This window comes from Microcaecilia unicolor, chromosome 3, assembly GCF_901765095.1.
Source record: "Microcaecilia unicolor chromosome 3, aMicUni1.1, whole genome shotgun sequence".
NCBI lineage: Eukaryota > Metazoa > Chordata > Amphibia > Gymnophiona > Siphonopidae > Microcaecilia > Microcaecilia unicolor.
Genome location: NC_044033.1, coordinates 400,783,407 through 400,798,839, shown reverse-complemented (window position 1 = coordinate 400,798,839; position 15,433 = coordinate 400,783,407). Strand labels below are relative to the sequence as shown.

Sequence of the window (15,433 nt, the reverse complement as noted above, 5' to 3'; positions counted from 1 at the left end):
CTGTTTATAAGGAAGTGTAGCACTTCTACCTCGTTCATAGTCTGTGTGCCTATGGGCACTTCTGCCTCTGCTCTTCTCAGTCTGTTTGTGTGCTGGGTTCAACCTTCAGCCGTAGTTCTGTTATTTGTCTGTGTAGGTCAAATTTGTGTCCTGCCTAGTCAGCCTTGCTTGTTCTAGTTCTCTTCTACCTTAGCTTCAGCATTAGTCTGTTGTCTGTCTCTGTAGGTCAGTTTTGTGTCCTGCCTAGCCTGCCTTGTTTGTTCTAGTCCCTCTCTGCCTTAGCTTCAGCCTTAGTCCTGTTGTTTGTCTGTGAGGGCTAGCTTTGTATCTTGCTTGTGTCTATCCTGGTTGTCTTCAGCTCCAGTCCCCTGCCTGCTCGTCTCTGCTTTGTTTGCTTTCAGCTCCCGTTCCTGCCAAGTTTGTTCCAGCATCCTGAATCCTGTTCCCGTCCAGCTTGTTCGATTATCCTGAACCTGGTTCCAGCATCTTGAATCCTGTTCCTGCTAAGTCAAGTCCGTCCTAGCAACTGGTTCCAGCCAAACCAAGCTTGTTAGTCCAGTCCTGCTCGGGAGGTTTGCCTCCTGCTGCCGTTCGACGACAATAGGTCAAGAACGCACATTGTTCCAGAGTTTGCGACTGTTTGTTTGAAGCCTGGGATCGTGACAGCCGATGGACAGCCTGAATGTCAATAATGGACCTTGCATGCGATTAATTTGATAAAGTGTGATAATAAGGATAGTGGTATCTACCGATACCAGGCGGGGAGTGTTCTGTCCTCCGACAGCCTCGCACTAGTTTATAACGTGATCCTAAAATGTGTGTAATGCCTTTACTGTTATTCTCAGTCCCAAGGACTATCATTGCTGCAGTTTCCCACTGGAAAAATACATGAGCAATGCACTGTGGGTAATGTAGTTCACAGGCAGTGCAACCACACTTGTTTTGGCTGTGTAAGAACTGTTATCACTGGTTGTGAGGCTGCTCAGACCTTCTCTCTCTCTCTCTCTCTCTCTCTCTCTCTGCCAAGCTTGGCTCTTTTGTCTTCCTGTTCAGTCTTACTATCTGTCCTCAGAGGTCAGCCAGGTATGACCTTTCCATCCTATCTCTAGGACTACCCCTTGCTATCCGATGGCAGGCTCTGTCCCCATTGGTCTCTATCTGCTCCTCCCTGTGTGAAGCCCCACCACTTCTTTGTCCTTTCAGCCACGCGGGGCTTCTTTCACCATTATAGCCAGGGACATGGAGCTAACACCATCTGGCTCCACACAGCTCTGTCCTGCTGAGAACTCCCTGTAAAGAACCTGGTTTTTTACCCTGTGAATATCTTCTTCCAAATGAGATATCGCACATTCCAGTCACCCAGCTTTGGACTATTTTTACCTGTTCAACTACCTTCCCCTCCCCCTGCAATACAACTACCTCTCTTCAGATCTCCACCTCCCACAGCCTCCAGATTAAGAAGTCTCTGTATCCTGAACATCTATCTGTGAGTAAATTATCTGTGATTTATTCAATAAAAGAGGCTTCATAAAATAATAGAGACTTCAGGTGATTGCTGTGCCAGGGTTATGCTCCATGATATTGGGGCTTCTAATTACCAAGCTCCAAGAGTCATGACAGTAAGAGTATTGGAAACTAAGGCCGAAGCCGGACAGACTTCTATGGTCTGTGTCCCACAAATGGCAAAAGACTGAAAGATAACTAACAAAATCCTGCATGAAGAAATTAAGGCCGCAGCTAGACATACTTCTACAGTTTGTGTCCTGCAAATCGCAAAAGAAAGGTGAAGCTTCAGCAACTCCAGTGTCGTAGATCACTTTACTGTCACATGCTGTGAATGAGGGTGCTGTGCAGCTCAGGGGAGAGGGGAAGAAATCTTGATTAGTAAGATGAATACTGTCAGCAATACTTGAGGATGATATGTGGTTATAACCAAGACCCCCATCAAGTTTGGCTACAATAAAGTTGGCATGGTGAAAACTTGAAAACCAGTGTTTAAGCATAGGTGAGTGGGGCCGGCATAGTGTGGTAGGTATGGCTCTGGCCAAATTGTTGGGCAGATTGGATGGACCATGAGGGTCTTTGCTGTCATTTACTGTGTCACCGTGGGACCCTTTTACTAAGCCACAGTAGGCTCTACGCGCATCCGGTACGTGCCCAAATGAGACTAGCGCCAGGTCAGTGGTAATTTCAGTTTTGGCATGTGCCCATAATGCTTGGGTGAATTATTTATTTATTTCTTCCTATGCACGCCGGTTCCAGCGGTAATCGGCACTTGGTGCGGACTGACCGGTCATTGCACATGTAGCGCATAACCCTTTACCGCTCTATGGGTGGCATTAAGGGCTCAGGCCGGTTTTGGGCATGCATTGGTTTCATTTTTAACGCAGGCCCTTTTCCTGACCCTTTAAAAAAAAGCCATTTTTTGTAGATACGTTAAAAACTGTCCTGGCACAGCCAATAAACGTGTCTATACTACCACAGGCCACTTTTTACCACAGCTTAGTAAAAGGACCCCTATGTTACTGTGTTACTAATCATACTGTAGCTTAACATTTTGGAATCTTATTTTAACAAGACATATAATATATATATATATATATATATATATATATATATATATATATATATATATTTCTTTTTGTTTAGAGATGGAATGCAACAATTGCAGCGAATGCACAGCGCTGGGCAGATACCTGCGCAGAAGCTCACAGCCAGCGTAGCGATAGGCAGATAAATGGTAAGTAATTTATTCTGAGCTGTTACTTACTACAGTACATTATAGACTGAAAGACCACATAGAATCCATCAGATCAATATTCATAGCATTTATCTGGATTGTAACACTTACTGTCCGGATAAGTGCCCCTTGACCAGTACATTCAGGAACACTATCCTGATAATGCTTCTGAATATTCTTACAGACTTAAGGGGTTGTTTGCTAATGCTCGAGTTATCTGCAGCAAGGCCCATAGGAATAAAATGGAGTAGCCTAGTGGTTAGTGCAGTGGACTTTGATCCTGAGGAACTGAGTTCAATTCCCACTGCAGCTCCTTATGACTCTGGGCAAGTCACTTAACCCTCCATTGTCCCTGGTACAAAATAAGTACCTGAATATATGTAAACTGCTTTGAATGTAGTTGCAAAAACCTCAGAAAGGCGGTATATCAAGTGCCATTTCTCGTCCCTTCCCTCTATGTACCTCTCTGTCTCCCTCAGCTCCACCAAGTCTGCTACTCTAGCCTCAAGAGAACAGACACGTTCTCTGAGAGCTAGGAGCTCTTTGCATCGGGCACACACATATGACATCTCACCAACTGGGAGATAATCACACATGTGACACTCAATGCAAAAGACTGGATAGCACCCCTCTCGTTGCTGGACTACTGACTCCATCTTAGTGTTTTTGAGTTTTTCAATAATTTAAAACTTGCTACAGTGTTAAGGATATTAGCCTAATATAAAAATGTATTTTAGTTTATGTGGAGGGGCATAATTGAACGAAAACGTCTATCTCCATGGGCGTTTATCTCCGAGAACGGGTCCGTGAAGGGGCGGACCAAACCGTATTTTCGAAAAAAATAGACGTCCATGTTTTATTCGACAATTTGTGAGCTGGGCGTTTTTGTTTTTCAGCGATAATGGAAAATGAAAGCGCCCAGCTCAAAAACGAATAAATCCAAGGCATTTGTTCGTGGGAGGGGCCAGGATTTGTAGTGCACTGGTCCCCCTCACACCAACCGGGCACCCTAGGGGACACTTTTACAAAAACAAAAAAAAAGGTAAAAGAGCTCCCAGGTGCATAGCACCCTTCCCTTGTGTGTTGAGCCCCCCAAATCCCCCTCAAAACCCACTGCCCACAAGTCTACACCATTACTATAGCCCTAAGGGGTGAAGGGGGGCACCTACATGTGGGTACAGTGGGTTTTGGGGGTTGGACGACTAATAAGCATTAAGCAGCACAATTGTAACAGGTAGGGGAGGGATGGTCCTGGGTCCACCTGCCTGAAGTCCACTGCACCCCCTAATAACTGCTCCAGTGACCTGCATACTGCTGCCAGGGAGGTGGGTATGACATTTGAGGGTGAAAATAAACAGTTGTGAAATGGCATATTTTGTGGTGGGAGGGGGTTTGTGACCACTGGGGGAGTCAGGGGAGGTCATCCCCGATTCCCTCCAGTGGTTATCTGGTCATTTAGGGCACTTTTTGGGGCCTTATTCGTGGAAAAACAGGGTCCAGGAAAAGTGCCCTAAATTCTCGCTAAAAACGCATATTTGTTTTCCATTATCGGCGAAAGGCGCCCATCTCTGATCGGCCGATAACTACGCCCCAGTTCCGCCTTCACCATGCCTTCGACATGCCCCCGTCAACTTTGTACGCTTCCGCGATGGAGTGCAGTTGAAAACGTCCAAGTTTGGCTTTCGATTATACCGCGTTATTCGTTTTTGGGAGATAAACGCCCATCTCCCGATTTAGGTCGCAATATAGGCGTTTTTGTCTTTCGATTATAAGCTGGATAGTATATTGTATGATTTATTTAGTGTTTTCATCTTAGATAGTAATGAAATGTATTTAAAACTCTGTAAGAGCACTCCTTGCTTTTTACCCTAATTACAATAACAGACTATAAATGTCCTAGGGGTGGGCGGGTGTTGGGGAGGGTGGGTGGGAAGACTAAACTAGATCCTGCAGTGCCTGCTAGAGTCTACCTGTTAATGCTGTGGTACAAGTTTTTAAAACTAAGGGGAAAAGACTATGGAGATAATTTGATAAAATTTGCATTTTTATATTTTTATTTTGCCTATTACTAACCTACAATTCCTCCTTTAAACCCCAATCTTTAAGTTCCCAAAGCACAAAGCAAAATAGTTTTCACTTACCTGAGAAATGTCCACTTCTCTCAGAACTTCTCAGAAAGAAAGTTCAGTGGGACCTTTCCTCTTTATATAGTTTTGAATCTAAGAAACCTTTTTAAAACAGGCTCTTTGAAGCTAACTCAGCAACCTATGCAAATATTCTACTTCTCCACATCTTAGTTAGCACTTAATTGAGGTCGCTGGATGTGCTACCTCTCCAGTAGCTAAATAACAGAAAATAACTGCCTTTTAGAACAAGAGTTTTTGGCTGTTAAATTTCTACCTCTAGAAAAGGTTTCAGTTTAAAACTATGGGAAAAGGGTTGTACACTATAGGCAACTAGTTAATAATGCTTGCTTTTCTCTCTCTCTCTCTCTCTCTCTCTCTCTCTACTAACTGGTTTTATTCTCATTAACCACACACAAGTGGATCCCAGTTATAGATGTTTCTTGTTATCAGTATAGTTAAGCAGTTGAATTTATCCCAGAAAAAATATGTCTGTAATTAAACTGCTTATCAATATGTACAGCAGTGGAATATCACCAATTTTTACATTTCAATTTTACAATATCAGTACAATAAGCACTGCATCAAGCAATCAATTACAGCCACATCACGGAAGGAGAAGCAACATTGAACATGAAAATAAACCTAAGAAATAAAGACATATGCCATAATATAACCTGTTCTAAACAAAGGCGATCTAACATTTCTCCACCTATGATCACATCATTTGTTTTCCCTATCTATTAATAGTCTTTCTAGCTGATCTGGGTCCAAGAAAACATAACATCTGAAAAGTTAGCAATACACTTAAAAGGACATTTAAAAAAATGTAGCTCTCAGAGCCAAAACCTTAGGCTTAAAATTTAGAAATTGTTTACGTCTAACCTGTGTAGCTCTGGAAACATATGGAAAAATCTGTGTTTTTCCTCCACAGAAAATAAACTTTTGTTTCCCTACAATAATTTTTCAATACCAAAGTTTTATCAGTTTCTAAGGAAAAATAGACTAGAAGGGTTGAATGTTCTGGAAAATCACCCTGAATAGTTTCCAAAAAAAAAAAAAAGCAGTTAGATCTGAAATATCCATACCCTAAACATATAATAAATCTGAACCTTGTTCCTCCTGACCTACATATTTTTAGGAAATACCACTGTTATAATAGCACTGAGTATAAACGTTTTTTTAAAACACCACAGCAGGTATTTAAAAATCATGATCACTGCAGCAGCTAACTATTGATCTGAATAATAATAGTACAGAAGTCACCTGGGCTTTTGGGCTTCATTGCAGGAATCAACGTATCCTTTCATATTTTCTGAAACAAAGTGCTCATGCATCTCTTTCATACCAGGCACAGGATTGTCAGTCCTACGTATTAAAAAATAGTTTTGTATATTACAAATGTTAATCTGAAACTGTAACATCAGACCAAGAGCCTGCTCAGATTTTATCTGCAGAAATTGTTCCACCTTGTGAAAAAAATCATCACCTTTATTTCTGAATGATTTTTATTTTTAAGGACTTATTTGTGGTGAAAACCTGTACATGTCATCAACTCCCAACTCTTGGTCTATGGCAACTCAGGTCTGGTATGCAGAAGACAAAGATTTTGTCTATGGAGAAGGTCCCAAAACGGAAGGTGCAGTAACCGGACATTATACACAGGTACTGGCTTCTTAAGAAACTGCAATGACATGATAGCTAATATGTTGACTTTTAGAAGTATTGGGTGCCTTTTCATGAATAATAATGCACTTATATATGTATAATGTGAGAACAGAACAGAGGCGCACACCCTCACTCCCCAATGCTGGACCGTTAGGCGTGGGCTGCGGGTGGGGGGGGGGGCAGGCATCCGTGACCAGTGATAAAGGAAAATAAATTAATGGAGCAGAGCGGAGGCACCCCAGGAGGCTGCTGCTTGCTTCCTGGAGGCTGGAGCGCTGGTAAAAACAAGAATAACACCAGAGCTGCAGTTGGCTCACAGACTGGGACTGGGAGGGAGGGCCTGAGTCAAGAAGGTGGGCCTGGGCCCACTCAGGCCCACCCATAGCTACGCCCCTGAGGGGTCAATAAAATAACACATGTTAATGAGCTAAAATCCCGAGGAACTGGGTTTGATTCCCAATGCAGCTCCTTCTGACCCTGGGCAAGTCACTTAACTCTCCATTGCCCCAGATACAAAAAAAAAAAAAAACTTAGATTATGAGCCCACTAGGGATAAGGAAAGTGCCTGTATATAGGACTAGATTCAGTAAATGGTGCTGGAAAAATGACATAAACAAACAAAAATTGACAGTGTTATTCCATAAATGATGCTCTGTTGCATGTTGTTTCTAAAATAACACTTACAGCCAATTCCTGCACCAAACTTTAGTCATAAGGATTTACACCAACTAAAACCTGGTGTGCATACTGGCACCTAAGCTAGGCATAGATCCCCCAAATTCTATAACACTGTGCATCTTGTGAGAATATCCATGTTGGGTTGTGCACCGTTTTAGAATAGCACACAGCTGTGCAACTCCCATTTGAGGCCAATTAATGCCAATAATTTATTGTTAGCATTCAAATATTGGTATTAAGTGGCTCGTTAAGCAATTAAAATGCACACACATCTCAGGATCACATGCCAAATTCGGCATGTATATTTTAGCACCATATATAGAGTCCAGGGGATAATGTGTACAGCGCTGTGTACATCTAGTAGTGCTATCAAAATGATAATTAGTAGTAGTACAATATGTATTAGCAAATAATGAGATGCAAATCAATGTAGACCATCTCATTATTATGAAAATCAAATAACACAACTTGCAGTGAACTTTGCAAGCTGTGTTATTTGAGACAAAATAGTACCAGTTTGGATCTGACCTTATATTTCCTTCCTTACATGGACCCAATTCTCCGCAGTCAAACTTCTCACCTCCAGTGAAAATCTACCTCCTTCCCAAGAGGATTTTCCTAGTATTTAGTGTCATAGGCAGGAGTGATCCCCAGTTGTTCCTGCTCTGCACGGATCTAGGTGCAAAATGGCGCCATTTAGCCTTAGCAGTAGTCTCACATTACTACCACTAGGGGGCAAGTTGTCAAATGTTAGTCCTACCTCACTGTAACGTTCAATTTCTTGGTGTTAAGTGTCAATATCAGAAAACAATTGCAAATCATACTGAACACAGCTGCTAGACTTATATACAGATTGAATAGATATATTAGTGTTTCAACTCATCTAAACAAATTGCACTGGCTTCCCATAGCAGAAAGACTCAGGTTCAAAGCTGCCTGTTTAGATTTTCAAATCCTACAGGGCTTCACCTCTGAACTGCTGACTACGACCACTTCACGACATTTGGTCCAGTCTAACAGACTGAAACAACAACTGATGCTAGCATCACCGTTTCAAAAGACAATTCAAAATCAAAGATTTTCAGCTCTCTAGTCTCTGTTCTTGGAGTCAAAATATGGACTCTCTACCTAATCCCATCAGAACAGAAAACAGCTACCTCAACTTCAGGAAGAGGCCAAAAACCTTTCTCTTCCCAAAATCTACTTCGAAACAATCCATTGCTGACTTGCTGACCTGAACATGTATACCTTGAAGGAAAGGAGAAACTGTTGGAATGTATTGTATTTTGCATGCATTGCCTGTCACCTATTATTTCTCTGTGATTACTCTGTGACCTCTGATGTGAATTACTTAGAGAGGTCACACAGCTATGCAACTTCCTGTGGGGGTTAGATGCAGCACATGCAGCACATGGAGCACATGGAGCTCATGATCTCTCCTAACCTGAGAGGATCTATGGTGGTGTGAGCATCCATTACCATCTAAGCACATGGAAAGAGCTGATAATACAAATGTATAGTAATATGTATATATAAGCCTGTCTGATTATAATCTAACTACAAACTGTGAGTAAACAGATGTTTTGTTACTTCAACTTTAAAGTGACTCAGCAGTGAATTATTCAGGGGTGAATGAGAGAGAGATGAAGAAAGAAATTAACATTTCTAAAGCTGAAGCTGTGTGTACTAAAATCTGCTAATTATTTACTACAAATAATCCAACAAAAGGGTTATGGGCCCAGGGCTCAGGAATTGAAAAAGAAGAGAAATATTACCAGGCAGAAAAAAAGGCCACATTTTTCTCTTAAGTTTTAAAGGAAAGATTCAGTCTGTCTCTCTCTCCCCCCACACAGCAGACAGAAGGCTAAGAAAATGGCTGAGGGAAGAAATTCACCATTGTTCTATTCTCTCAAGGTGCCTAGATTAACTGAGTTTAATTATCGGCAGTGGGAACTAAGATTCATATGTCTCCTTCGAGCAAAAAGATTAAATATATGCTTAGACCAAGACAGAACAGCTGAAAATATGGCTGAATGGGACAATGCAAACTATTATGTGAAGTGCATGCTTTTGGAAGCTCTCTCAGAGAAACAAGCCATATTAGTGGAGGGAAAAGATACACCAAAGGACATTTTATATAAACTGAGAACTATGTATGCAACTACATATGCAAAGCAGCAACCAATTTGGTTGGCAGAGTTGAATGAAACCAAATTAAGGGATAAAAGTAAATGTAATGATCACATTATGCATCTTATGTCTTCATTTCAAAAGCTAGAACTTTCTGGAATTCCCATGTGTGATGCATTGAAAAGAGCATTTCTTTTTACCTCACTATCAAAGAAGTTTGATGTTTTTAGGTCTGTAAATGAGGCCATTGAAGGGCAATCTTTTGAACAGGCAACATCAAAACTAAGGCAGGAATGCATAATAAATGATTCTGAGGAGATGTGTTCTCAAAGTCAGTCAGAGAGAAATGAAACAAATTTCTTGGCAAAGAACAGAGGAAGGCGGAGCTATGGGAAAACTCCACCCAAGGGCAAGCTGATTTGCTACTCATGTGGAAAGGAGGGACATGTATCTAAATGGTGTAAGGAAACACAAAACACTCCCTCTAGCTCACCTAAGCCAATGGAACTAAAGAATTTTCAAACCAGGAAATGTATGAAGGACAAAGATAAACACAAGGGCTTTCTAATGGCAGAAAAATCTTTGACTATGGTAAATAATAATTCAAATGAAAGTACTTGGATTTTGGATTCAGGGAGCACATGCCATTTAACCAATTGTAAAGATTTCTTTCAGGAAATGTGTCCAGAAGAAGGAATTCTTAAAACTGCAAACGCAGGGACTGCTAAGATCCAAGCAAAAGGTATTGCATTCTTAAAATGCAAAGTGTCTAATGAAGTTAAAGAAATTCCTGTAAGTGATGTCTTGTATATTCCCCAAGCAGTTTGCAATATGCTTAGTGTATCTACATTAGATAAGAAGGGATTTGCGATTCATTTTGAAAAAAGTAAGTGCACAATCTCTAAAAATGATGAAGTGTATGCTGAAGCTTTTATGCATAATGATGTTTATAAGCTGAACATTTCAGGTGAAGCCTCACATATGGCGCAAGTAAGGAAGAATGATGGTAAATGTAGTCTGGAAATCTGGCACCGCCGCCTGGGACATCGTGATTTTAAGGTGATCCAGGATCTTTACAGTAAGCAACTAGCCACCGGCATTCAGATAAGTGCAGATGCTGGTAAAATGGAGAAATGCATAGACTGTGTTACTCAAAAGGGTGCGAGACCCTCATTTCCTGCATACACAGGAAATAGGAGTAATAAAGTGCTGGACTTAATACACAGTGACTTATGTGGACCGTTTAATATCCCATCATTGGGAAATAACAGATTTGTGCTAATATTCTTGGATGATTTCTCTAGATATTGTGTGGCCTATTTGCTGAAAGAGAAAAGTCAAGTCACAGACATGCTGAAGAAATACGTAGCCATGGTGAGCAATAAATTTGAAAGAAAACCAAAGGTTCTTCAGACCGACAATGGTGGTGAGTTCACTTCACAAAGCATGCGCACATTTCTAGAACAAGAAGGCATTCAACATATCACAACAGTAGCTTATACACCAGAGCAAAATTCTGTTGCAGAGAGAAAATTTAGGTCACTTGTGGAAATGACCAGATGTATGCTGTCAGATAGCAATCTCCCTAAAAGACTATGGGGGGAAGCCATTCTCACAGCAGTGTACCTACAAAACAGAATGCCAACTAAAGGCGCTGAGCGCACACCACATGAGACATGGCATGGTAGGAAGCCAAACCTGTCACACATAAGAACATTTGGAAGTACAGCATATGCTCATGTACCAAAGCAAAGAAGGCATAAGCTGGATTCCACAACAGAAAGGGGCATTTTAGTTGGCTATGCTCCAGGACACAAAGGATATAGAATTTTGAATCTGAAAACTGGCATTGTTGGCATAAGACATGTTACATATTTTGATGAAAACAAAAGGGTTGATAAAGGCTGGATTATCCCAGATGAGCCTTATCATCCAGAATATGAAACTAGAACCATAATAGACATGCCAGTGTATATAAATGCCATACCAAGGCAGATGTCTGAAAGCAACTCATCTGTATCTAACGAGGAACAGACAGAGGAAGCAGACACAGAAAGGATCATTGAAGAAGACAGTACAGTTGGAGAAGGGGAATCAATTGGAGAAGAACTCTCAGATTTAGAGGATGCGGAAAGGTCAGACCAACCTGTTGTCAGACGCTCATCCAGGGAAAACAAAGGTGTTCCACCCCCAAGACTGTCTTACCTAACAAAGTCAGCAGAAGCTCAAGAGCCCTTAACATGGGATGAGATTGAGAAAATGCCAGCAGAAGAAGCTGCTGAATGGCATAAAGCTGCACAAGAAGAAATTGATGCATTGGATAAAAATAATACTTGGATTCTTACAAAATTACCTCCTGGCAAGAAAGCTATAGGATGCAAATGGGTATTCAAGTTAAAAAGGAATGCACAAGGAAAAGTGGAAAGGTATAAAGCCAGATTAGTGGCAAAGGGATATCTTCAAAAATATGGAGAAGATTTTGATGAAGTGTTTGCACCTGTAGTGAAACACACGACAATAAGAACACTTCTGAGCATTGCAGTCTCAAAAGGCATGCAAGTCAAACACATTGATGTGAAAACAGCGTTTCTTCACGGAGATATAACTGAAGACTTGTACATGGAACAGCCAACAGGTTTCATAAATACAAAACAAAGACAGCTAGTGTGTAAATTAAACAAAGGTCTTTATGGATTAAAGCAAAGTGCAAAATGTTGGAATGAAAAATTGCATGAAATATTGACAAATTTAGGATTTAAGCAAGGTGAAGCAGATAAATGCTTGTACACTAGGTGCACAAATGGACAATATGCATACATTTTAGCTTTTGTTGATGATCTGCTCATTGCAAGCAAAAGTGAGCAAGAGTACAAGGACATTGTAAAGTGTTTAAACCTCAATGTTGAGATAAAAGAACTTGGTAATGTGTCATACTATCTTGGTATAGAAATTGAGAAACAAAATGATGGTTCTTATCTTCTAAGCCAGAAGCAGAAAATAAATGAGCTTATTGAAAGTTTAGGTATGCAAGATGCCCAAGTTGTAAGCACTCCCATGATCACTGATTTTCTGAAGGATGAAACAGTAAGAGAACCTTTACCAGATAACATCCAATATAGATCAGCCATAGGTAAGCTTTTATATCTAGCTACCACATACAGGGCTGATATAGCAAATGCAGTAGGAATTTTGAGCAGAAGGGTCAGCTCACCTACCAAATCAGATTGGACTGCAGTTAAAAGGATGGTAAGGTATTTAAAGGGTACCATTGATTGTAAATTAAAGATTTCAGCCAATAGTAATCCAAAACTAATATGTTACTGTGATTCAGATTGGGCAGGGGATCATTCTGATTATAAATCCACAAGTGGATATGTGTTTATGTATGGAAATGTACAAATTTCATGGGCCAGTCATAAACAAAGTATTGTGAGTCTGTCTTCTACAGAAGCTGAATACGTGGCTGTATCGGAAGCGTGCAGAGAACTGATGTGGATTGAAAAACTTTTGCTGGATTTCGGAATAGCTGAAAAGAGACCAATCCAGATAATGGAAGATAATCAGAGCTGCATCCGACTGTCACAGAATGACAAGGTTCAGTCACGCACCAAGCACATCGCAACGAAATACCACAACGTGCGAGAGTTGGCGAAAGAAGGGGTCATCAGTCTACACTATTGTCACACCAGTGAGATGACAGCTGACATCATGACCAAACCGTTACCCAGAGAACATTTTGTGAATCTGCGTATAAAGCTTGGACTTTGTATGAATAAATAATTGCATGACAGTTATGCATGAGAAGGGGTTTGTTGGAATGTATTGTATTTTGCATGCATTGCCTGTCACCTATTATTTCTCTGTGATTACTCTGTGACCTCTGATGTGAATTACTTAGAGAGGTCACACAGCTATGCAACTTCCTGTGGGGGTTAGATGCAGCACATGCGGCACATGGAGCACATGGAGCTCATGATCTCTCCTAACCTGAGAGGATCTATGGTGGTGTGAGCATCCATTACCATCTAAGCACATGGAAAGAGCTGATAATACAAATGTATAGTAATATGTATATATAAGCCTGTCTGATTATAATCTAACTACAAACTGTGAGTAAACAGATGTTTTGTTACTTCAACTTTAAAGTGACTCAGCAGTGAATTATTCAGGGGTGAATGAGAGAGAGATGAAGAAAGAAATTAACATTTCTAAAGCTGAAGCTGTGTGTACTAAAATCTGCTAATTATTTACTACAAATAATCCAACAGAAACAGGGGTGACATGATGCAGACGTTCAACTATTTGAAAGGTGTTAATCTGCAAACAAACCTTTTCCAGAGACGTAAAGGTGGTAGAACTAGAGGACATGAATTGAGGTTGAAGGGGGGGCAGACTTATGAGTAATGTCAGGAAGTATTTTTTCACAGAGAGGGTGGTGGATATGTGGAATGCCCTCCCACGGGAGGTGGTGGAGATGAAAAAAGTAATGGAATTCAAGCATGCATGGGATAAATACAAAGGAATCCTGTTTAGAAGGAATGGATCCACGGAATCCTAGTAGAGATTAGGTGACACCGGTAATTGGGAAGCAAAACCAGTGCTGGGCAGACTTTTACGGTCTACACCCTGATTGTGACTGAATAGATATGGATGGGCCGGCCATCTTTTTCGATAATACGGTTCGGGACTGCTTGTTTCAGCGCCGGCCAAATAGATGGCTGGCCATCTATTTGGCTGGCGCTGTTCGATCATGCCCCTCTATGTTAGTGTCATCCATTATCCTTTCCTTAATGTTTTTATTTATTTATTTATTTGCTACACTTGTACCCCGCACTTTCCCACTCATAGCAGGTTCAATGCGGCTTACATAGTAATAGGAATACAAAGTATAGTGTAGAGAAAACAGGCTAAGCTTAGCATAGTAATGGGGAAGTGTGGATAGGTAATATAATAAGGGAGAGGGAGTAGAGGAGGTATAAAGAGGTGCTGGTTTTAGGTTAGATTGAGATAATCAAGGGAAAGGGTCAGGTGAACATAGGGAAAAAAATTGGAGGAGGCATAGTCTTAATCATTGCCGTTGTCGTAGGATCAGGTGATAAATAGGTGGATTCGTAGGGTTAGGTTATGGCATTTGGATAAGCTTTCTTGAATAGATGGATTTTCAGCGATTTTCTGAAGGATAGGTGGATTTTAATAGAGTGAATGGGTCTGGGTAGGACATTCCAGAGTAGACTGCCTTTGAAGGAGAAGTTGGAATCATACAAGGATTTATACTTGAGCCCTTTGCAGCTAGGGTAGTGCAGGTTGAAGTAATTCCGAAAGGACTCAGAAGTGTTTCTGGTGGGTAGGTCGATCAAGTTGGTAATGTAACTCGAAGATTCTCCATGGATGATCTTGTGAATCAGTGTATGAACCTTGAAGTTTATTTGTTCTTTAATAGGGAGCCTATGAAGCTTTTCACGAAGGGGTGATGCACTCTCAAATCGTGATTTACCAAAAATGAGTCTGACTGCGGTGTTTTGGGCAGTCTGGAAATTTTTCAAGATTTGGGCCTTACAGCCTATAAAAATACTGTTGCAGTAGTCCACATGGGTAAGTACGGTGGATTGTACCAAGTTGCAAAATGTTTTCAGGGGGAGATAAGGTTTAATGCGTTTCAATATCAACATCATGTTGAACATTTTCTTCGTAGTGGATTTTGCGTGAGTATCAAGTGAAAGATGCTTATCTAGTGTCACTCCAAGAATTTTCAGGTTGTTGGATATAGGGATTGTGATGTCAGGGGTACTAAGAGTAGTTGGGAGGAGTGAAGAGTGTTGGGATGAGAGGATTAGGCATTGTGTTTTCTCTTTGTTCAGTTTCATCATGAAGGTGTTGGCCCAAGAGGTTAAGATGTTCATGCCAGTAGTTATTTTGTCAGAGATTTCTGATAGATTGGATTTGAAAGGGATGAATATGGTGACATCATCAGCATAGATGAAAGGGTTGAGACCATGACTGGACAGGGATTTAGCTAAGGGGATCATCATAAGATTGAAGAGGATCGTAGGTAAAGGAGATCCCTGAGGTACACCACAAACTGATGACCAAGTCT

At 40.9% G+C, this 15,433-nt stretch overlaps 1 protein-coding gene across 1 annotated transcript in view; it reads left to right on the top strand.

Moving 5' to 3' along the window:
- LOC115464776 (cysteine-rich venom protein TEL1-like) overlaps nt 1–15,433 on the top strand; it is an 81,211-nt gene that overhangs the window by 44,803 nt on the left and 20,975 nt on the right. The window contains exons 4-5 of the mRNA XM_030195130.1: nt 2,650–2,740; nt 6,383–6,528. Coding sequence (XP_030050990.1) covers nt 2,650–2,740; nt 6,383–6,528 — 237 coding nt within the window. The remainder of the gene's footprint in view (nt 1–2,649; nt 2,741–6,382; nt 6,529–15,433) is intronic.